This window comes from Nomascus leucogenys, chromosome 18, assembly GCF_006542625.1.
Source record: "Nomascus leucogenys isolate Asia chromosome 18, Asia_NLE_v1, whole genome shotgun sequence".
Taxonomy (NCBI): domain Eukaryota; kingdom Metazoa; phylum Chordata; class Mammalia; order Primates; family Hylobatidae; genus Nomascus; species Nomascus leucogenys.
In genome coordinates, this window is record NC_044398.1 from 188,571 (window position 1) to 210,166 (window position 21,596).

At 59.1% G+C, this 21,596-nt stretch overlaps 1 protein-coding gene across 3 annotated transcripts in view; it reads right to left on the reverse strand.

Moving 5' to 3' along the window:
• PALM (paralemmin) overlaps positions 1 to 21,596 on the reverse strand; it is a 39,048-nt gene that overhangs the window by 2,998 nt on the left and 14,454 nt on the right. For 2 of the 3 annotated variants that reach the window (XM_030798019.1, XM_030798020.1), the window contains exons 2-8: positions 18,719 to 18,770; positions 17,820 to 17,900; positions 17,210 to 17,340; positions 13,607 to 13,757; positions 10,789 to 10,810; positions 9,129 to 9,188; positions 4,737 to 4,868 (exon numbers count right to left, since the gene is read on the reverse strand). In XM_030798019.1, coding sequence (XP_030653879.1) covers positions 4,737 to 4,868; positions 9,129 to 9,188; positions 10,789 to 10,810; positions 13,607 to 13,757; positions 17,210 to 17,340; positions 17,820 to 17,900; positions 18,719 to 18,770 — 629 coding nt within the window. The remainder of the gene's footprint in view (positions 1 to 4,736; positions 4,869 to 9,128; positions 9,189 to 10,788; positions 10,811 to 13,606; positions 13,758 to 17,209; positions 17,341 to 17,819; positions 17,901 to 18,718; positions 18,771 to 21,596) is intronic. The other variant, XM_030798021.1, reaches the window with a different exon arrangement.

Consider the following 21,596-nt stretch of genomic DNA (forward strand, 5'->3'; position numbering starts at 1 on the left):
TTGTAAAGATAGCAAAAATGAAAGTTCAAAGAAGGGACATAACTGGGCCAAGGTCACAGAGCGACACCCCTGCTCCTTCCCGGAATCAGGGCCTGTTTCTCTTCTACAAGACAGGACCACCCACCCTGAGGAACGGGAGGTCACACATCACAGGGATTTTTTTTTCTTTCTTTTTTTTTTTTTGAGACAGAGTCTCGCTCTGTCTCCCAGGCTGGAGTGCAGTGGCGCGATCTCGGCTCATTGCAAGCTCCGCCTCCGGGGTTCACGCCATTCTCCTGCCTCAGCCTCTCTGAGTAGCTGGGACTACAGGCGCCCGCCACCACGCCCGGCTAATTTTTTGTATTTTTAGTAGAGACGGGGTTTCACTGTGGTCTCGATCTCCTGACCTCGTGATCCACCCACCTCGGCCTCCCAAAGTGCTGGGATTACAGGCGTGAGCCACCGCGCCCGGCCTTTTTTTTTTTTCTTTTTGAGATGGAGTTTCGCTCTTGTTACCCAGGCTGGAGTGCAATGGCGCGATCTCAGTTCACTGCAACCTCCACCTTCCAGGTTCAAGCAATCATCCTGCCTCAGTCTCTAGAGCAGCTGGGATTACAGGCACCTGCCACCACACCGGGCTGATTTTTGTATGTTTAGTAGAGATGGGGGTTTCACCACGTTGGCCAGGCTGGTCTCGAACTCCAGACCTCAGGTGATCCACCCACCTTGGCCTCCCAAAGTGCTGGGATTACAGGCGTGAGCCACCGTGCCCAGCCAATGTTATTCACTTTCAAGTGTAAATAGTTTTTAATTCCCAGTTTGATTGATTGCCACGGGAAGCCACAATTTATTTAGAAGGGTGTTTTTAAATTTCAGGGAGGAGAGAAGACAGAGCAGAAGATACAAACTCTGTAACCGTCCTAAAACCTCCTTGGCAGGCTGGTCACGGTGGTCACTTTCTGACAATGTTCTGTGTTTGAAAAGAATGTGTATTCTCTACTGGGTGGCATTTTATATATGTAATCAATGTTGCTAAATGTGTTTCTCAAGTCTTTCCAAATTTCCTTATCTGTGTCTCTCTGAGTTGACATTTCCTGAGGGGTGTTGGACTCTCCAAGGACTGGATTGCAGCACCCCACGACTCCCTGCCATGATCTGACGCCAGCCCTAGCTCACAGTCCTGCAAATTCCTTCTAGAAACACGGCTGCCTGGGCCACGCTGCGAGTTGGGAGGGATGCAAGGGGGGGCCCCAGGGACTCGCCTCCTCTCGGCCAAGGGTCAGGGCTCCTGTTCCTGGCTACAGGCCAGAAGGAAAGCGTTCTCCACTTTCAGTTTCTAAGCCCCCAGGGAGGGGAGTCCATGCTTCAAGGCCTCTCTGTGACTTTGGGCTGGAGGCCCAGAGGGTAGGGTGTGTCTGGATCAGGCGGAACTGAATTCAGTGTCTCCCACTGGCCGCCACCCCAAGACAGGAATCCGAGCCCTCAGCTGCCATGGAAACCGATCACCTGCCCATTGCTAAGCAACCAGTGTCCAGCCTGGCAGGTCTGGAATCCCCAGGGACCAGGTAAGGCTGAGGAGGGTGGAGTGATGGGGGTGAGGACCTCATCTGAAGACGAGGCACGGGGACTTCCCAGGGCCACACAGCTGGGGAGAGCTGGAGCTGAGATGCCACCAGCGCCACACCCCAAAGCCACTCCAGAGCTGGGCTGCGGGGACCCCTCTGACAGCATCCGGGGCACCGCAGAGGCCAAGCTGCCTCTGAGAACAGAAGGCTTTGGGAATCCAAACCACAGGGAGGACCCAGGTCACGCCACCAGGACAGCCACGAGAATGGGCTACAAGCGCTGGTGAGGACGTGGAGAAAACTGGGCCCTCGTCCACGACCTGTGGGAACGGGACGGTGCAGCCACCGTGAAAAATGGCAGGTCCTCACTGAGCTCCACAGTCACCCCAGGACCCAGTAGTTCACTCCTAGGTGTACGCCCAAAGGCCTCGAAAGCAGGGGTGTGAACAAATACTTGCACACGAATTCCCCAGCATGCTACTCACAGTAGCCAAAGGGTAGAAACAGCCCAAATGTCTACAGATGGAAGAAGGAATACACCCAACATGGCCCACCCAACCCATGGAATAGTATTCAGCCATGAAAAGGAGTCAGGCTCCGACCCAGGCCACAGGGCTGATGCACCTTGGGGATGTCACGCCCGGTGACAGATGCCAGACAGAAGGCTACGTGCAGTGTGTGACCCCATTTCTTTTTTTTTTTTTTTTTTTTTTTTGAGACAGTTTCACTCTTGTTGCCCAGGCTGGAGAGCAGTGGCATGATCTGGGCTAACTGCAACCTCCGCCTCCCGGGTTCAAGTGATTCTCCTGCTTCAGCCTCCCAAGTATCTGGGATTACAGGAGTCTGCCACCACTCCGGCTAATTTTTTTTTTTTTTTTTTTTAGCAGAAACGGGGGTTCTCCATGTTGGCCAGGCTGGTCTTGAACTCCTGACCTCAGGTGATCTGCCCGCCTCGGCCTCTCAAAGTGCCGGGATTACAGGTGTGAGCCACTGTATCCGGCCGTGTGATCTCATTTCTATGAAATGTCCAACACAGGCCAATCCAGAGAGACAGGAGGGGATGCGTGTGTGCCAGAGCTGGGGAGGGGAGGGGGGGTGACAGCTGACTGGGGAGGGGATGGGGGGTGACAGCTGACTGGGGAGGGGATGGGGAGTGACGCTGACGGGAGGGGATGGGGGGATGGGGCTTCTCTCCTCTTTCTTGTTTTTGAGACAGGGTCTTGGTCGGTCGCCCAGGCTGGAGTGCAGGGGTGCCATCACAGCTCCTTGCAGCCTCAGTGTCCTGGGCACAGGTGAGCCTCCCATTAAGGTGGAATTTTATGGTCTGCGAATTATATCTCATAAAAGAAAGAGAGGCTGGGTGCGGTGACTCATGCCTGCGGTCTCAGCATTTTGGGAGGCCGAGGCAGGAGGATTGCTTGAGCCCAGGAGCTGGAGGCTGTAGTGGGCTGTGATGGCGTCGCTGCACTGCAGCCCGGGCGACAGAGTGAAACTCTTTCTCCAGAAAGTAAATAAATAAAAAGAAAAAGAGAGAGAGAAAGAGAGAGACTGGGGCTTTAGTGTGGAGCTTCCCTCCTCCTGGGATCCCTGGCATCTCCCACAGCCTGTTTGCCTCTTGACCACTAGGAGGAGCCCTTAAAACCAAATCAGACCTCAGCACCGTCAGGACCCAACACACCCAAGGCTTCCCAAAGCCCTCAGGACACCGCCCTGCCTGTCCCCCTGCCTCCAGGCAAAGCACCCTTCTCCTCCCTTCGTAAGCCCAGCTCAACTCCCTGACCAACCTGGTTCCCCTCACCCCCCGCAGCCGGGCTCCCCTCACCCCCTGCAGCCCGGCTCCCCTCACCCCTGCAGCCCGGCTCCCCCTCACCCTGCAGCCGTCCCCTCACTCCTGCAGCTGGTTCCCCTCACCCCTGCAGCCGGGCTCCCTCACCCCTGCAGCCCGGCTCCCCTCACCCCTGCACCCAGCTCCCCTCACCCTGCAGCTGGCTCCCTCACCCCTGCAGCCCCCCCCCCCCCCCCCCCCCCCCCCCCCCCCCCCCCCCCCCCCCCCCCCCCCCTCACCCCTGCAGCCGGCCCCCCCCCCCCCCCCCCCCCCCCCCCCCCCCCCCCCCCCCTCCCCCCCCTGCAGCCCGGCTCCCCTCACCCCTGCAGCCCAGTTCCCTTCACTCCTGCAGCCTGGCTTGCCTCACCCCTGCAGCCGGGTTCCCCTCACTCCTGAAGCCCGGCTCCCCCTCACCCCGCAGACTTGCTCCTCTCATCCCCTGCAGCCCAGCTCCTCTCACCCCTGCAGCCCACCTCCCCTCACTCCTGCAGCCCAGCAAACTCCATCCTACCTCAGGGCCTTTGCAGGGGCTGCAGCTCTGCCAGGTGTGGTTCCCATGCACTGCGTGCCTCTGATGAGCCCCTGCTTGCCTCCTCTGGGAAGCCTCCCCCGGCCCCATCCTCGCCCTGTGAGACCTTCTCACAGCCCCCTGGATGTGCATTTTCTGTAGCTTCTGTCACGCTAGCAATTCTTTTATTATTATTATTTTTTATTGTTAAGAGACAGGGTCTCACTCTGTTGCCCAGGTTGGAGTGCAGTGGTGTGATCACGGCTCACTACAGTCTCAACCTCCTGGGCCCAAGTGATCCTCCCATCTCAGCCTCCCAAGTAGCTGGGACCACAGGCACGCACCACCATGCCAGGGTAATTTTTTTTTTTTTTGGTAGAGACGGGGCCTTGCTATGCTGCCAGGCTGGTCTCAAACTTCTGGGCTCAAGCGATCCTCCTGCCTCGGCCTCCCAAAGTGCTGGGACTAAAGGCGTGAGCCCCTGTGCTAGCAGTAATTATTTAAATGAATTATTTAGGAGCTCCAGATGGAAGGGCCCGGTTTGCCACCTGGCGAGGACAGAAGCTGAATCTACCTCCGGATTTCCCTCCAGAGCCCGGCTGGGTGCCTGGTGCCCGGCTCAGCTTTCAGGCAGCTTTCTGGAGTAGATGAATGATTGGGCAGTGGGCCCAGGGCTGAACGACCTCTGAGCCCAGCCGTGGGCCGCAGCGGGTGAGGCCCTGGCCTGAACATCGTCATCTGCTTCACATCGAATTGGGGTCCTGACTCCGGGGCAGACGCCGGACCCACACACTGGGAGCACACGTGTTCAGGGCTCCGGCCCGGGAGGTGGGAGGGCAGGGGCCGGGGGTGTTCGTACCTTTGGTCTCGTCCTCGTAGACTTTGATGCCCTGAGGGAGCGGCTGCCGAGGGAGCAGCGTGGTGCTGGAAAGCACCCTGGTCTCCCCTGTCACCTTGTCCTTCTCCACAGTGATCTCAACCGAGTACATGGCTGGCACGAGAGTCACGGGGTTACACCACGGCCTGCCCGCCCCCGCACCCCCCGCCGGGCCGCGGCCAAGCCAGGGACGGGGGAGCCAGCAGCGCAGAGCCAAGCAGCGATGGGGCAGGCGGAGCCGGGGATGCCTGGGCACCTTCTCGACGCGGCCCTCCCCAGCTCTACATCCCTCCATAGCTCCCCAGTGCCTGGGGACAACCAGTCTGAACACCTCTCCTTGGCATTCGAGGCCCATCCTGCTGTCTGCCCAGATGGTCCTCGTTCCTGTACTCTGCACTGTGTCCTCTGTCTGGCCACCAAACTCTTGTCTGTCAAGCTCAGGTTCCAGCCCGGCCCATCTGGAAAGCCTTCATTGTTCCCAGATCTTTTTTAATTTTTTTGAGATGGAGCCGCCTCGTTCTGTCGCCCAGGCTGGAGCGCAGCGGTGTGATCTGGGCTCACCTCCTGGTTCTAGCGATTCTCCTGCCTCGGCCTCCCAAGTAGCTGGGATTACAGGCATGTGCCACCACGCCTGGCTAATTTTTGTGTTTTTAGTAGAGACGGGGTTTCTCTGTGTTGGCCAGGCTGGTCTCAAACTCCTGACCTCAGGTGATCCACCTGCCTTGGCCTCCCAAAGTGCTGGGATTACAGGCGTGAGCCACCGCGCCCGGCCTATTATTTAAATAGATACAGGGTCTCCCTCTGTTGGCCAGGCTGGAGTGCAGTGGCACGATCACAGCTCACTGCAGTCATGACCTTCCTGGCTCAAGCCATTCTCCCACCTCAGCCTCCCAAGTAGCTGGGACCGCAGGTGTGTGCCACCACACCCGGCTAATTTATTTATCTTTTTTGGAAATGGGGGTCTATGTTGCCCAGGCTGGTCTCAAACTCCTGGGCTCAAGCAGTCCTCCCACCTCGGCCTCCCAAAGCACTGGGATTATAAACGTGAGCCCTCGAGCCCCACCATTCCTGGTTTCTCAGAGGAGCCGGTGAGTCCCAGGGAGACCCTGCCTTGCCCGGGGTCACGGCCGAGACGGGGGCTCAGTCTGCAGACCCACAATCCCCAGCCCGACCTCTGCCCTGCCCCGACCATCCAAGCTCCCAGGACTCGACGCCTCCTTCCAGCCGACGGTTGGACATGCCGTCATCTATTTAGACTCAGAATGAAGGAACCCTCCTGAGATAGTCGAACTTGCTACTCATCAGGGCCCTAACTCCAAGCCAGCACCTCGCCCTGCTCTGTAAAAATCATTCCTACAGAAACCACACAGAGCCTGCATCCTAACAGCGACTGGTGGCTGCCTGCCACCCCCAGGCCTGCGCGAAGATGCCGAGCACCGGGGGTCATCAGGCCCCTCCCGGAGGCCCCGCCCCGCAGTGGGAGCTGAACAGGGCTGCCAGGACTGGCCTGACCCGTGACACTGCACCCCAGGTGCGGCCCGGCCTCAGGGCCTTTGCACAGGATGTTCCCAATACCTGGCGCACCCTTCCCCCAGATAGCTGCATGTCCTGCTCCTTCACCACTTCTGAGGGACCATCGGTCCCCACTGTGGGCAGCCCTGCCATCGCCTGGCCCCTCAGCCACCTCGTTTCCCTCCTCCCACCCAACCTCGACGCTCAGGCCCGGCTGCGGCCCTGGACTCTGCTCTGCGCCGGGTACCTCGCCCAGGCACTGGGCTCTAATCTCCCGCACACCCATCCCCAACTGGACCTTGACCTGGACTCAGCCCCTATCCACAGGAGCCCCACTCTCACACATCCATAACACTACTCTCGATCTGCCCCCTGCACCTGCCCCCACCCTGGCTCTTCCCACCCGTTGGGGGCAGCTCAGTCCTCCCTCTTATTTTTTTGAGACAAAGTTTTGCTCTTGTCGCCCAGGCTGGAGTGCAGTGGCATGATCTCGGCTCACTGCAGTCTCTGCCTCCCAGGTTCAACCGATTCTCCTGCCTCAGCCTCCCGAGTAGCTGGGATTACAGGCGCCCGCCACCATGCCCGGCTAATTTTTGTATTTTTAGTAGAGACGGGGTTTCACCGTGTTAGCCAGAATGGTCTCGATCTCCTGACCTCGTGATCTGCCCACCTCGGCCTCCCAAAGTGCTGGGATTACAGGGGTGAGCCACGGTGCCCGGCTAATTTTTGTATTTTTAGTAGAGACGGGGTTTCACCGTATTAGCCAGGATGGTCTTCAACTCCTAACCTCAAATGATCTGCCTGCCTTGGCCTCCCAAGGTGCTGGGATTACAGGGGTGAGCCACCGTGCCCGGCCAGTCCTCCCTGACGCCACATTTCTCCTCAAACCCTGAGAGCTCCACCTTCAGAACACAAGGAACCGCCCACTGCTCGCCCCTCCACGGCCCATCCTAGCCTCCTCCCACAGCAGCCCTGTCCCCTCCACCTGGCACCGTCCGTGGTCTGTTCTCCCTGCAGTCACCAGAGGGCGTGGGTGAGCACGGAGTCGGGCGGTCCCGGCTTTGCCTGCGGCCCTCCTGGTTCCCGCCTCCCTCCAGGGAAAAGCCCACGTCCCCTCCCGCCCCTGCCACAGGGCCCTCAGCAATCTCTCCATCATCTCCCCTCCGCCCTCTCCCCCTCCTCACGCTGCTCCAGCCACACGGACCTCCTGGCTGTTCCTCCAACACCCCAGGCACAGTCCTGCCCCGGGGCCTTTGCACTGGCCGTGCCCCCTGCCTGGAACACCTTCCTCCAGACAGCTGCGTGCCTTGCTCCCTCAGCACCTCTGGATCTTTGCTCAGACGTCACCTCTTACGTTGAACGCTCCCCTCCCCTGAGCCCTCTGGTTCAAATTCTCCTTCCTCCAGCTCAACGTCCTTGGCCTCACTTTTCTACCGTAGCAGAGGCCATGGCCCTCATTAGAATACCCTCTCCCCCAATGCCTGGCACACAGCAGGCGCTTGAAGGGCATTTCGGGTGAAGGGACGACTGTTTTTCAACCCTATATCCCTGCACAGCCTCGGCCCTCCACCCCAGACAGCTAGTCCAGAGCTGCCCACGCCGTTGAGCAGGTCGCACACTGCACAGTCAGTGGCCACGGGGATCAGCAGGGGACCCGGGCCTCGGTGTCTGCCAGGGCTGGTCTCACTGGCCCACAGGCCCACAGGCACCACCTGCTCTGACAAATGCCTCTGTCTGTCTGCCGCATCCTGGGGCAACCTCCACCCTGGACCGTGCTGGAGACCTGGGTCTCCGGGTGGCTCAGAGTCCTTCTTCACCTCCCTGCCTTGCTGCCTTTTCTGAGACAGAATCTAGCTCGTCGCCCAGGCTGGAGCGCAGCGGCATGATCTCGGCTCACTACAAACTCCGCCTACCAGGTTCAAGCGATTCTCCTGCCTCAGCGTCCCGAGCAGCTGGGATTACAGGCGTGCACCACCACGCCTGGCTAATTTTTGTATTTTAGTAGAGATGGGGTTTCACCATGTTGGCCAGGCTGGTTTCGAACTCCTGACCTCAGGCGATCCACCCGCCTCGGCCTCCCAAAGTGCTGGGGTGGGTTACAGATGTGAGCCACCGCACCCGGCCCTCTGCCTTGCTTCTGTGCTGTCCCAGCTCACTCCCACGGCAGTGGTTTTGCCGACTGCGATGATTTCTCATTACTGGGCTCCTGTCCCGTGCGGGGCCCCAGGATGGAGTACCGAGGTCCCACCTGTCTGGCAGGTGGAGAAATTCAAGGTACCAGTGCCACGCAGCAGACCGGGGGTTCGAGCCTGTCTTGAGCACCGTGTGGCACTCAGCGTCAACCCCAACCTTCCCCTGCTTCTTGGAAGCGCAGCAGTGCTGGGGACCTGGCTTGGTTGCCTCCAGGGACGGGGCGCCCACTTTCTCCCGGGGCAGCCAGTCCTACTGCCCGAGGACCGGAGCAGGTAAGATTTGCAGCGAGCGTGTTCAGGCGTGAGCACCACCCCCTGCGGGCCCCAGGAGGGAGCCGTGAGGTTAGGGTGGAATGAAAGCCGTGAGGTCGCGTCGGTTAGAGCCGCCATGCGTGGGGCCCGTCTTCTCAGGGAAGCGTGGGCTGGCGTGGGACCAAGGCAACAAAGCAGAGGGGGCCCCCGCCCCAGGCTCAGAGCCTTGGCCTCGGTCCAGCCGCCACCCCCATAACCACAGCCCCGTCAGACGCTGCGGAGAGCAGGTCGGTGTCGCCCCCACCCCACCCGGCCCCCTGGACCGAGACTTGGTCCCTGACGGCGGCTGGATCTGGGGCCCAGAGCCTGGGGGCCAACCCACCTGCCTTCATCATGGGGAGCCTGGGGGCCAACCCACCTGCCTTCATCATGGGGGAGCCGTCAACCGTCCTCACGGGCGTGTTGGAGACTCGCTTGTCTGCACAGGAGGCGGAAGTGGAGAGAGAGATGGGGGTCAGAGGAGAGGTCACACGGATGCCCCAGACAGCCCAACACCCCTTCACGCAACTGCATCCGGACGCCCACATGCACCTGGGCCTTTGACACCCAGACCCCACCCAGACACAGGCACCCAGACACACAGACACACAGACACAGGCACCTGGGCCCCCAGACACCCGGACAAGCACCTGGGCCCCCAGACACACAGACACAGGCACCTGGGCCCCCAGACACACAGACACAGGCACCTGGGCCCCCAGACACCCGGACACAGGCACCTGGGCCCCCAGACACCCAGACACAGGCACCTGGGCCCCCAGACACCCGGACAAGCACCTGGGCCTCAGACACACAGACACAGGCACCTGGGCCCTCAGACACACAGACACAGGCACCTGGGCCCTCAGACACACAGACACAGGCACCTGGGCCCCCAGACACAGGCCCCCAGACACACAGACACAGGCACCTGGGCCCCCAGACACACAGACACAGGCATCTGGGCCCCCAGACACCCGGACACAGGCACCTGGGCCCCCAGACACAGGCCCCCAGACACACAGACACAGGCACCTGGGCCCCCAGACACAGGCCCCCAGACACATAGACACAGGCACCTGGGCCCCCAGACACACAGACCCCGCACAGACAAAGGCACCTGGACCCCCCCTGAGACCCCTAGAAAATCACACAGGCAGCCTCACAGTTCATTCCTCATCCTCAGCCCAGTGATTTTCACAAAATCCCTGAGAGGCCTGTCTGGATTTTTTTAATGATTAATTTTTAATTCTACAGTAAGACAAGGAGACACTCTCCTTATGAATAATTAACACACAACAAACCAGGCCAGAAGCACTTCAGACGCCAGTGTCAATCCCGGCTGGTGGCTGTCCCACTATCGATACAGAAGCGGACACATTCCATGAAATGCATTTTACAGACAGTGTCCTGCTCTGTCGCCCAGGCTGGGGTGCAGTGGTGTGATCACAGCTCAACCTCCTGGGCTCAAGCGATCTTCCCACCTCAGCCTCCCGAGCAGCTGAGACTACAGGCGCGCAGCACACCCGGCTAACTTTTTTTGTATTTTTAGTAGAGATGGGGTTTCACTATGTTGGCCAGGCTGGTCTCAAACACCTGACCTCAAGGGATCCACCTGTCTCAGCCTCCCAGAGCGCTTTGGTTACAGGCCTGAGCCACTGAGCCTGGCCAGCGGCTAATGTTTCTATGTTTGGCAGAGACACGGTCTCCCTGTGTTGCCCAGGATGCTCTTGAACTCCTGGGCTCAAGCGATCCTCCTGCCTCAGCCTCCCAAAGTGCTGGGATTACAGGCATAAGCCACCGTGCCCGGCTAATTGTCTTTGCATTTTTTCAGTAGACACCGAGTTTCGCCATGTTGGTCAGGCTGGTCTCGAACTCCTGACCTCAGGTGATCTACCCGCCTCGGCCTCCCAAAGTGCTGGGATCACAGGCGCGAGGCACCGAGCAACTTAGTTTGCAGCTTCACTCCCCGCCCTGCCATCCCCTCTCTGGCCACCAGAGTGCGCCGAGGCCCCACGAGTTCCTTCCAGAAGCCCTACCTTTGGGCGTGCCCACCGGGGTCTGCAAGAAAGAAGAGAGAAGGGTCGGGGCGTCAGCATCCCCGGGAAGAGGAAGGGGAGCCACGGGGTCAGGAGCCTGGGGAGGGCCCGATACAGTGGGTCACGTCATACACACGCGCTTCTCATCCTATTCTCTTGGGACTCTGGGCAGAAACACAGAGGTCATCTTTCTTTTTTCTTTTTTTTGGGACGGAGTTTCACTCTTGTCGCCCAGGCTGGAGTGCAATGGGGCGATCTCGGCTCGCTGCAGCCTCCGCCTCCCAGGTTCAAGCGATTCTCGTGCCTCAGCCTCCCCAGTAGCTGGGATTACAGGCCTGCGTCATCTCACCTGGCTAATTTTGTATTTTTAGTAGAGATGGGGTTTCTCCATGTTGGCCAGGCTGGTTTCGATCCCCTGACCTCAGGTGATCCGCCCACCTTGGCCTCCCAAAGTGCCAGGATTACAGGCGTGAGCCACCGCGCCGGGTCCATCTCATTTCTTCCCTCCCTCCCCACATGCCCCTGCATCAGCGGCTCCCGCTGGCTGCCCTGAATCCAGCCGGCTCCTCCGTGCCCCCTCCAGTCTCGTCCAGTCCTGCTCTCGAGCGATCCTCCTGCCTTGGCCTCCTGGGAGCCACTGCTCGAGGCCCAGGGTCTAGTGTCTCCTGTCTGAGCCCGTTCTGCCCTGCATGGTCAGACCCTGCACACAGGCCCCTCTCCCTGAACTGTACCCCAGCCTCCTTGGTCTTTTTGCTGTTTCTGGGACACACTCCTGTCTCAGGGCTGTGGTGTCTGATGCTCCCTCACTGTGCTCTTCCCTTATCACGTCACCGGGTGTGCCCGTCAGGAAGGCAGGGGCTGTGCATGTGTACTGCTGGGTCTCCCATGCCAGCACTAGTCCATGCTCAACCAACCTTCAGGGAAAAGCACCTGAAGAACTCCTATTCAACCTTCAAAACCCACTTCCTTGGCTGGGCGCGGTGGCTCATGCCTGTAATCCCAGCACCCAGCACTTTGGGAGGCCGAGGCGGGCGGATCACCTGAGGTCAGGAGTTCGAGACCAGCCTGACCAACATGGCGAAACCCCATCTCTACTAAAAACACAAAAATTAGCTGGGTGTGGTGGCGGGCACCTGTAATCCCAGATACTTAGGAGGCTGAGGCAGGAGAATCACTTGAACCTGGGAGGTAGAGGTTGCAGAAATCGTGTCATTGCACTCCACCCTGGGTAACAAGAGTGAAACTCTGTCTCCAAAACAAAACACAAAAAAACCACCCCACGTTCTCCAGGTCGCTGGCCCAGCCCTCCCACAAACGAGGCACTTCCTTGGGGATTCCACAGCGCCCTGGGCTTCCCACCTGTTCGGCCCGACCACCATCCCTGGGTGGTTCCTGATTCACGCCATCTTCCCACCTGACATGAGGTCAGTGAGGTCCGGGCCTGTGCCCAGAATCAGATTTTTTTTTTCTGTTTTTTATTATTTTTAGACAGGATCTCTCTCTGTCTCCCAGGCTGGAGTGTAGTGGCATGATCTCTGCTCACTGCAACCTCTGCCCCCTGGGTACAAGTGATTCTCAGCCTCAGCCTCCCGAGCAGCTGAGATTACAGGTGCCCGCCACGACATCTGGTTAATTTTTGTATTTTTAGTAGATACGGAATTTCATCATGTTGGTCAGGCTGGTCTTGAACTCCTGACCTCAAATGATGTGCCTGCCTCAGCCTCCCAAAGTGCTGGGATTACAGGCATGAGCCACCAAACCCGGCCAAGGGTTCGGTTTTAACATAGTCTGGCTTAGATGGCAGATGCCAGAATTAACAGCTGTGTGGCCTTGAGCCAGCCTCTCTACCTCTGTGGGCTGGGATTTTTACTTCCATCAGATCGGGATACTGTTCCCATGGGCAGGGCTTTCGGGAGGCTCAGCCACATGAAACAGATGCAGGTGCTCAATAGAAACCATGACAACCCCAGCATGGGCAGCAGAGACCCCGTTTCTACCAAAAATACAGAAATTAGCCGGGTGTGGTGGTGCACGCCTGTGGTCCCAGCTACTCGGGAGGCTGAGGCGGGAGGATTACTGGAGCTGGGGAAGTTGAGGCTGCAGTGAGCTGTGATTGTGCCACTGCACTCTGGCCTGGGTGACAGAGTGAGACCCTGTGTCAAAAACAACCAGGCCAAATAAGGTGGCTCACACCTGTAATCCCAGCAATTTGGGAGGCCGAGGCGGGTGGATCACCTGAGGTCAGGAGTTTGGGACCAGCCTGGCCAACATGGGGAAACCTCATCTCTACTAAAAATACAAAAAAATTAGCCGAGTGTGGTGGCAGGTGCCTGTAGTCCCAGCTACTTGGGAGGCTGAGGCAGGAGAATCGCTTGAACCCGGGAGGCGGAGGTTGTGAGACTGTACCACCGCACTCCAGCCTCGGCAACAGAATGAGACTCGTCTCAAAAAACAACAAAAACAAAAAAGCACTATGGCCACACCCACCAGCACTGGGTCTGCTGCCGTTCTCTCAGCGCTTCTGATAATACCCCCAGGCAGGTCTCCTGCGTTCCCTGAGCCCTTCCGATGCCCCCAGCGGTGGCTGCTCTGATTACTTCCCCATCTTACAGATGGGGAAACCGAGGCCCAGCTAGGCGAAACCACGTGTCCCGGCTCACACAGCTGGGAAGTGGCTCCAGTGAGCTTGCAATCAAGTGCCTGGCTCTAGTCTGTGCCTGTCCCCTCAGCTACACTGACATGGAAGGGCTGGGGTCTCCCTCTAGGGCCATCGGGAGTGGGTGCCTGGGGATCCGCCCCCCCCCAGTCACCCCCTTACCTGCTGTGAATTCATCACCACCTCTGTCTTGCGCTCCTCCTTGGCTGGACTCGGGGCTGGGGCCCGGACTGGGCTCGGGGCCACCGCGTTCTCCTTGGCAGCAGCTGGGGCAGAGTCTCCACGCTCCAGCACCTCAATTTCCTTCTCCAACCTGGGGAGAGGGTGTGTGTGTGAGGGTGACTCCTGCATCCCCGGTGGGGCTCTGGGCACTTTCTGTACGACAGCACCCGAATGTCTTTTTTTTGAGACAGATTCTCGCTCTTGTTGCCCAGGCTGAAGTGCAATGGCGTGATCTTGGCTCGCTGCAACCTCCACCTCCAGGGTTCAAGTGATCCTCCTGCCTCAGGGTCTCGAGTAGCTGGGATTACAGGCGTGCATCACCACACCCGGCTAATTTTTTGTATTTTTAGCTGAGACCGGGTTTCACCATGTTGGCCAGGCTGGTCTTGAACTCCTGACCTCAGGTGATCTGCCCACCTCGTCCTTCCAAAGTGCTGGGATTACAGGCGTGAGCCACCGCACTCAGCCTAGCTCTCTGAATTTAAGGCTCCCAGGCAGCCCCAAGAGACATCGTGCTCCTTCATGATGGAGGAAACTGAGGCACGGAGTGCAAAAGGCACAAAGCCAGAAGGTAGCAGAGGCGGGATCCAAACCAGGGCTGGCTTCCTGTGTCCCCTGATCCCCGGCCTGTGCTGTTTATGTCACTGTCTGTATCAAATGAACTCTCCTTTCCCGCTCAAATTTGTGTATTTTAACAGGAAACTTTATCTCACCGGGGAAACTGGAAAAACCATGTCACTTTCCAAGTATTAGAAAATAACGGGAAAAACAGATCCAGGAAAACAAAACCGGGATATGAAATCCCAGCCCCGGGGTTTGGCAAGGGAGGGTGACATTCACAGCAGCTCAGCCCCAGCCCGAGGACAGCACAGAGGAGGGCTGAGTCTGTAGGTCTAACAAGGTGGGCCCAGGCTGGCAGGTTGGACAAAGAGCCAGACCTGTGTCCCCCCCACCCAGAAGAGGGGTCCAGCCCACAGTCCGCCTGGAGGGTTCCTGCGGGAGGTGTCTGGGAGCCCACAGTCAGCCTGGAGGGCTTCCTGGAGGAGGTGCCTGGGCAGAGCCCCTGAGCAGGCAGAAGGTGGGTAGTGGAGACCCAGAGCAGCTCAGTTTCAGCACCTGAGAAGCGGGTTGCCCTGGGGAAGGGTGAAGCCGAGGCCTCTGAAAGCAAACTGGGCCTCAAGCCAGGTCTTCACTCTCCATCGAGGGGCCTGAGCCTGTGCCCACTAGGGCCCCGTGAAAAGAATCCCAGCGTGCCCAGTCCCCGCGGCCAGTAACTCCCATTGCCTTCGCCCAAGTGTCTGACCATCCACCTCTCTGCAGACAGGGCCAGGCCCATCTCAGCCCCACCTCTGTCTGAACATCCCGTCCAGCCTAGGGACACAGCTGGTGCTTAATGTTTGCTGGAATTAAGATGCACAGTGGGGCCAGGCGCGGTGGCTCACGCCTGTAATCCCAGCACTTTGGGAGGCAGAGGGGGGCGGATCAGCTGAGGTTGGTAGTTTGAGACCAGCCTGACCAACATGGTGAAACCCCATCTCTACTAAAAATGCAAAGTTAGCCAGGCGTGGCGGGCGCCTGTAATCCCAGCTACTCGGGAGGCTGAGGCAGGAGAATGGCGTGAACCCGGGAGGTGGAGTTTGCAGTGAGCCAAGATTGCACCACCGCACTCCAGCCTGGGTGACAGAGCAAGAATCCTTCTCAAAAAAAAAAAAGACGCACTGTGGGATTTTTGCCTCCCTGGTTCCCAGGTGAGGAAAGTGAGGCCCAGGCAGTGGGTAACACTCGGCTCATTCCAAGGCCGCAAACCCACCAGAACTGCCCCACCGTGTCCATATCTCCCTTTTTTAGACAGATTCTCGCTCTATACCCCAGGCTGGAGTGCAGTGGCGCGATCTCGGCTCACTGCAAGCTCCGCCTCCCGGATTCAAGCGATTCTCCTGCCTCAGCCTCCAGGGTAGCTGGGATTACAGGCGCCCGCCACTAATGCAGCTAATTTTTGTATTTTTAGTAGAGACTGGGTTTCGCCATCTTGGCCAGGCTGGTCTCAAATTTCTGACCTCATGGGATCCTCCCATCTCAGCCTCCCAAAGTGCCAGGATTACAGGTGTGAGCCACCGCACCCAGCACATCCATGCCTTTATTTTTATTTATTTATTTATTTATTTATTTATTTATTGAGATGGAGTCTCACTCTGTCACCCAGGCTAGAGTGAAGCAGCGCGATCGCCGCTCACTGCAAGTTCCGCCTCCCGGGTTCACGCCATTCTCCTGCCTCAGCCTCCCGAGTACCTGGGACTACAGGCACTCGCCACCACGCCCAGCCAATTTTTTTGTATTTTTAGTAGAGAAGGGGTTTCACCATGTTAGCCAGGATGGTCTCGATCTCCTGACCTTGTGATCCACCTGCCTCAGCCTCCCAAAGTGCCGGGATTACAGGCTTGAGCCACCGCGCCCAGCCTATTTATTTTTATTTTTTTTGAGACGGAGTCTCGCTCTGTCACCCAGGCTTGAGTGTAGTGGTGCGATCTTGGCTCGCCACAACCTCTGCTTCCCAGGTTCAACTGATTCTCCTGCCTCAGCCTCCAGAGTAGCTGGGATTACAGGCTGGGCACCACCACACCAGGCTAATTTTTGTATTTTTAGTAGAGATGGGGTTTTACCCTGTTGGTCAGGCTGGTCTCGAACTTCTGATCTCAAGTGATCCACCCGCCTCGGCTTCCCAAAGTGCTGGGATCAGGGGCGTGAGCTACCGCGCCTGGCCCATCCATGCCTTTACACGCCCTGCCCGGGAGGGAAGTCCATCCCGAACACCCGCAACGTGCTTCTTCAAAGCAAATGGGCAGAACTGGGCAGGGAGGGGCCCCCACGGGGGTCAGAACCCAGCGTCCGGGCAGGGCCTGCGAGGTCCGTGTGATCTGGCCGGCCTCCCACCTCTGGGCCCCTTCCCTGGCCAGGGCAGACGTTTGGAATCTTGGTCGTCACTTCCCTCCACCCTGACCCTGCTGGCCCCGCGGAGAGCCTGGGCCTCCCGCCCGCCGGAAACTCCAGGCCTTTGGTCCCAGCCCCCACGGGGATTGCCACTTTCCCCATCCTGTCCCCATCCTGCCCCCGCCCGAGCTTCCTGAGGGCCCAGCTGCTCTGCATCCATCCCGTTCGAACCACAGGAGTGCTTGCCCGCCAGCTGGGCTGGCGCCAGGAAGCCCCCAGGGAGGACAATGCCGGCAACACCCAGCTCCAGGGACCCACGAGCTGGACGCCACGTCCCTCGCTGGCTCACACAAGGGCGGTGGGAAGGGAAAGGGGTGTCTCCCTGCCCGAGGCCTCGCGGCCAGCCTCTGCCCCCAGCAAGCTGCCCCAGGCCCAGGTGGACGCCCCGACCTGTCCCGTCCTGCGTCCCCCTCAAAGCACGTTGCGTCCTGGCCTGCCCCGTCCACGCATCTCCCTCAAAGCACACTGATGACTCTTCCCAGCCCACACCCTCCCATGAGCCGGCGGCCCCCGAGGCCCCACCCAGCCCGGTTGCACCCACGCTGCGGCCCCCACCTGGACACCGAGTCCTCCAGCAGCCGTGTCTTCTGCTCGTCCTCCTGCATCTGCCTCCTCAGGTCCTCATCCCCCTCTGAGGCCGAGGACGGCGTCCCCTCCAGCAGCCAGCGCTCCCGCAGTGCCTTGGACTGAGCAGCAGGGGTCCAGGTCAGAGTCGGGGGCAGGACCAGGGCCAGGGTTAAGACTTAAGACTGAGGTCAGGGTCAGGGTCAGGATCAGGGTCGGGGATGAGGCAGGACCAAGGTTGGGGTCAGGGTTAGGGTTGGGGTCAGGGCTGAGGTCAGAGTCACAATGGCGGTTGGGGGGGGGGTGTCAGGGTCTGGGTCAGAGTCAAGGTCAGGGTCAGGATTAAGGTTGGGGTCAGGATAGGGTCACAGTCAGAACTGAGATCAGGGTCAGGGTTGGAGTCAGGATCAGGTTAGGATCAGGGTCAGGGTCAGGTTTGGGATCAGGGTCGGGGTTGGGGTCAGGGTCAGGGCTGGAGGCAGGGTGAGGGTCGGGGTTGGGATTGGGGTCAGGATCAGGGTTAGGCAGGAGTCCGGGGCTGGGTCGCCTCCGCCTCGCTGCCGCCCGCGCTCCCTGACCCTGGTCCCGGCCCCGCCCGTACCTTCAGGTGCTGCAGCTGCCTCCGCTCGTCCTCCAGCTGCCTGCGCTTGCTCTCGATCTCCGCCTGCCGCTTCCGCTTCTCCTGTGGGGAGGGCCGGGTGGGGTCGGGGCCGGGCGTGGGGGTCCCGGAGACCCCTCCACACCCAGGCGAGGCTCTGCCCAGCCCGACCCTGCTTCCTCCGTGCGGGGATCCGCGTGGCCCACTGGCTCCCAGGTGACAGCGGATCGCACCACTGTACTCCAGCCCAGGGCAGCAGATCAAGACCTTGTCTTGAATATCAACGACTGGCCGGATGCGGTGGTTCACGCCTGTCATCCCAGCACTTTGGGAGGCCAAGGTGGGAGGATCACTTGAGGTCAGGAGTTCGAGACCAGCCTAGCCAACATGGTGAAACCCCATCTCTACTAAAAATACAACAATGAGCCCAGCGTGGTGGCGGTCACTGGTAATCCCAGCTACTCGAGAGGCTGAGGCAGGACAGTCACTTGAAGCCGGGAACCGGGCCACGTCCCAGGAGGGTCGCGTCACAGACAGGGGTCTGCGGACACCAAGCGGGCCTTCTTGGGCCGCAGGCCACCAAGATGGCACCAAAGCACATCTGTGCTCCCACCACCAAAGTTTATTTTCCTGCAGGATGAGGGCAAGGCTCCAGGGAACGCCAGCCTCAGTTTCCCCACTGACCCATCAGGCAGAGCGAGGCCGGAGGTCCAGGAGCTACCGACTCAGGGGGTCTCCACTTTCATTCTCTGCGGGTCAGCAGAATCCAAGTTTCCCAAGCAAATAGCTCACCACCCACCATGCCATGGTTCCAGCTCCTAGGACAGGCCGGGGGCCCAAGACCCCAGGTCCCCCCACCTCCCCACCCCGACCACACTGTCTGCGGGGCGGCGGAAACTCACAGCAATGGCCTGCAGCCGCTCCTGCTGGGACGTGGTCTCTGCCGCCAGGACCCTGTGGGAGGGAGATAAGGTCAAGCTCTGTTTCACTGAGCCCTGCTGTCCGTCAGATGCGGTTCAAATCCCAGCTCTGCCTCTTCCCCTAGGGGTAACCAGGGCAAGTGATTTCATCTCTGAACCCCAGTTTCCCCTTCTGTAAAGTGGGGCCCTCCCTGCCCCCTCAGCAGCCAAGGAAGCCAGGACAGGAGGGGACGAGGCTCTGCCTAGTGACCAGGAAGGGTTTGGGGGGAAGCGGACATTGAGGCAGGGCCACCAAGGATACATAGGAGTTCACCAGGCATCAAAGGCCAGAGAAGGGCGTTTCAGGAAGAAGAAGTGTATCACCTCCTGGCCCAGACCAGAAGACGGATTGGGGCAGTCCTCTCCACACCCTCCTGCCCACCAAGACCTACTGTGCAGCCCCAGGAGGGGCAAACAGAGGATGAAAGACCCACCAGCCCCACCTCCCAAGCCTGGGCTTGGAAAAGCCCGGAGAGGGAGATGAGCCTCCCGAAGACACACAGCAAAGGATCCAAGTCCGGATTCAACCCCAGACTCGCTCTTATCCAATCATTGTGGTTTTGTTTGTTTGTTTGTTTGTTTTTTGAGATGGAGTCTCGCTCTGTCTCCCAGGCTGGAGTGCAGTGGCGGAATCTCAGCTCACTGCAGCCTCTGCCTCCCGGGTTCAAGCGATTCTCCTGCCTCAGCCTCCTGAGTAGCTGGGATTACAGGCGCCCGCCACAGCGCCTGGCTAATTTTTGTATTTTTTAGTAGAGATGGGGTTTCACCATGTTGGCCAGGCTGGTCTTGAACTCCTGACCTCAGGTGATCTGCCCACCTCAGCCTTCCAAAGTGTTGGGATTACAGGTGTGAGCCACCGCACCGGGCCCAATCATTGTCTTTTGAAAACAGCCCACCCAGTGCAGCTGTAGCCTCACCTCCCAGGGCTGGTATGCAGTAGGCGCTTAACAAATATCAGGGGGCAGCTGAGGCAGGTGGATCCCTTGAGGTCAGGAGTTCGAGACCAGCCTGGCCAACATGGCGAAACCTCATCTCTACCAAGAAATACAAAAACTAGCCGGGCGCGGAGGCTGAGGCACAAGAACTGCTCCTAGCTACTCGGGAGGCTGAGGTGGGAGAATCGCTTGAACTCGGGAGGTCGAGGCTGCAGTGAGCCGAGATCGCGCCACTGCACTCCAGCCTGGGCAACAGAGTGAGACCCTGTCGCAAAACAAAACAAAAGCAAAACCATGGCTGCTCACGCCTGTAACTTTAGCACTTTGGGAGGCTGAGGTGGGAGGATTGCTCCAGCCCAGGAGTTCGAGACCAGCCTAGGCAATCTAGTAAGACCCCACCTCTACCAAAAATAAAAATAAAAAATAGTATCAGGGTGTGGTGGTGTGCGCCTGTGTCAAAAATGAATGAATGGCCGGGCGCAGTGGCTAACACTTGTAATCCCAGCACTTTGGGAGGCTGAGGTGGGAGAATCACCTGAGGTCAGGAATTCTAGACCAGCCTGCCCAACATGCTGAAACCCCCGTCTCTACTAAAAATACAAAAATCAGCCAGGCGTGGTGGTGGGCACCTGTAATCCCAGCTGCTCGGAGGCCGAGACAGGAGAATGGCTTGAACCCAGGAGGCGGAGGTTGCATGAGCCGAGATCGCGCCACTGCACTCCAGCCTGGGCAACAGAGCGAGACTCCACCTCAAACAAACAAACGAACAAACAATAAATGAATAAAAGAACAGCAGTGTTGCCGGATACTCCTGAAAGGACTGGGCTTCAGGACGCAAAGCTACAGGGCCTTTTGTGGTGTGGGAAGGAGGTCCAGAAACCGAAGCCCTCGCCACCCCTACCAGGCACCCACCACACGCTCACTCGCCCAGGAAAGAACCGAGGAATTCTGTGGTTCTCTGACCTCCCCACAGCAACCTCGCCCTGCAGCTCCAAAAGCTGGTGCAGAGCCCCCCTCCTCATCCGTCTGCAGCCCCATGGTCCACACCCGAGTTCAGGGCACCCCCGCCCCACTGCTTTCTCGCTTCCCTTCCCACCTGCCAGAAGAACAGCTTTGCCACCCAACCCCTCTCCCCTCCCTGGTCTGTGGGCCCTCAGAAAGCTGCACGTAGTAGGTGCTTAGTAAAATGCAAAACGCAGGCCGGGCGCGGTGGCTCACGCCTGTAATCCCAGCACTCTGGGAGGCCGATGCGGGCGGATCACCTGAGGCCAGAAGTTCGAGACCAGCCTGGCCAACACGGTAAAACCCCGTCTCTACCAAAAATACAAAAATTAGCCGAGCGTGATGGCAGGCACCTGTAAAACCAGCTACTTGAGGAGTTGAGGCAGAATTGAACGAACCCAGGAGGCGGAGGTTGCAGTGAGCAGAGATCACACCACTGCACTCCAGCCTGGGCGACAAAGTGAGACTCTGTCAAAAACAAAACAAAACAAAACAACAAAAACAAAAACGCAAGGAGCACCGAAGCCCTGGACTGGGGCTGAGCTTGGCCTTGACCTTCCCAACAACCCTCAGGCTTCCAAGGCTCTTGCAGCGAGTCAGGGAGAGGACGGTGGGGGTTGGCGGTGGGTGTCCCAAACTCAAGTAGGGGGTTTCTGGAGAATCGGTCTCATGTCCCGAACAATGCCAGGGCTCTGGGCGGCATCAACAGGGGGAGGCCCAGGCTGACGGGCAGGGCCTGGCGGGAACCAGGGGTGCGGGGGTGGGAGACAGGTTCCCCCAGCCCCCCAACGTCTTATTTTCCCAGAGACTGAAATTACAGCCTGCCCTTCGTGTCTGCCGCCACTCCCGGCACTCTCAGCCTGGTGTCAGGGCCCAGAGCCAGC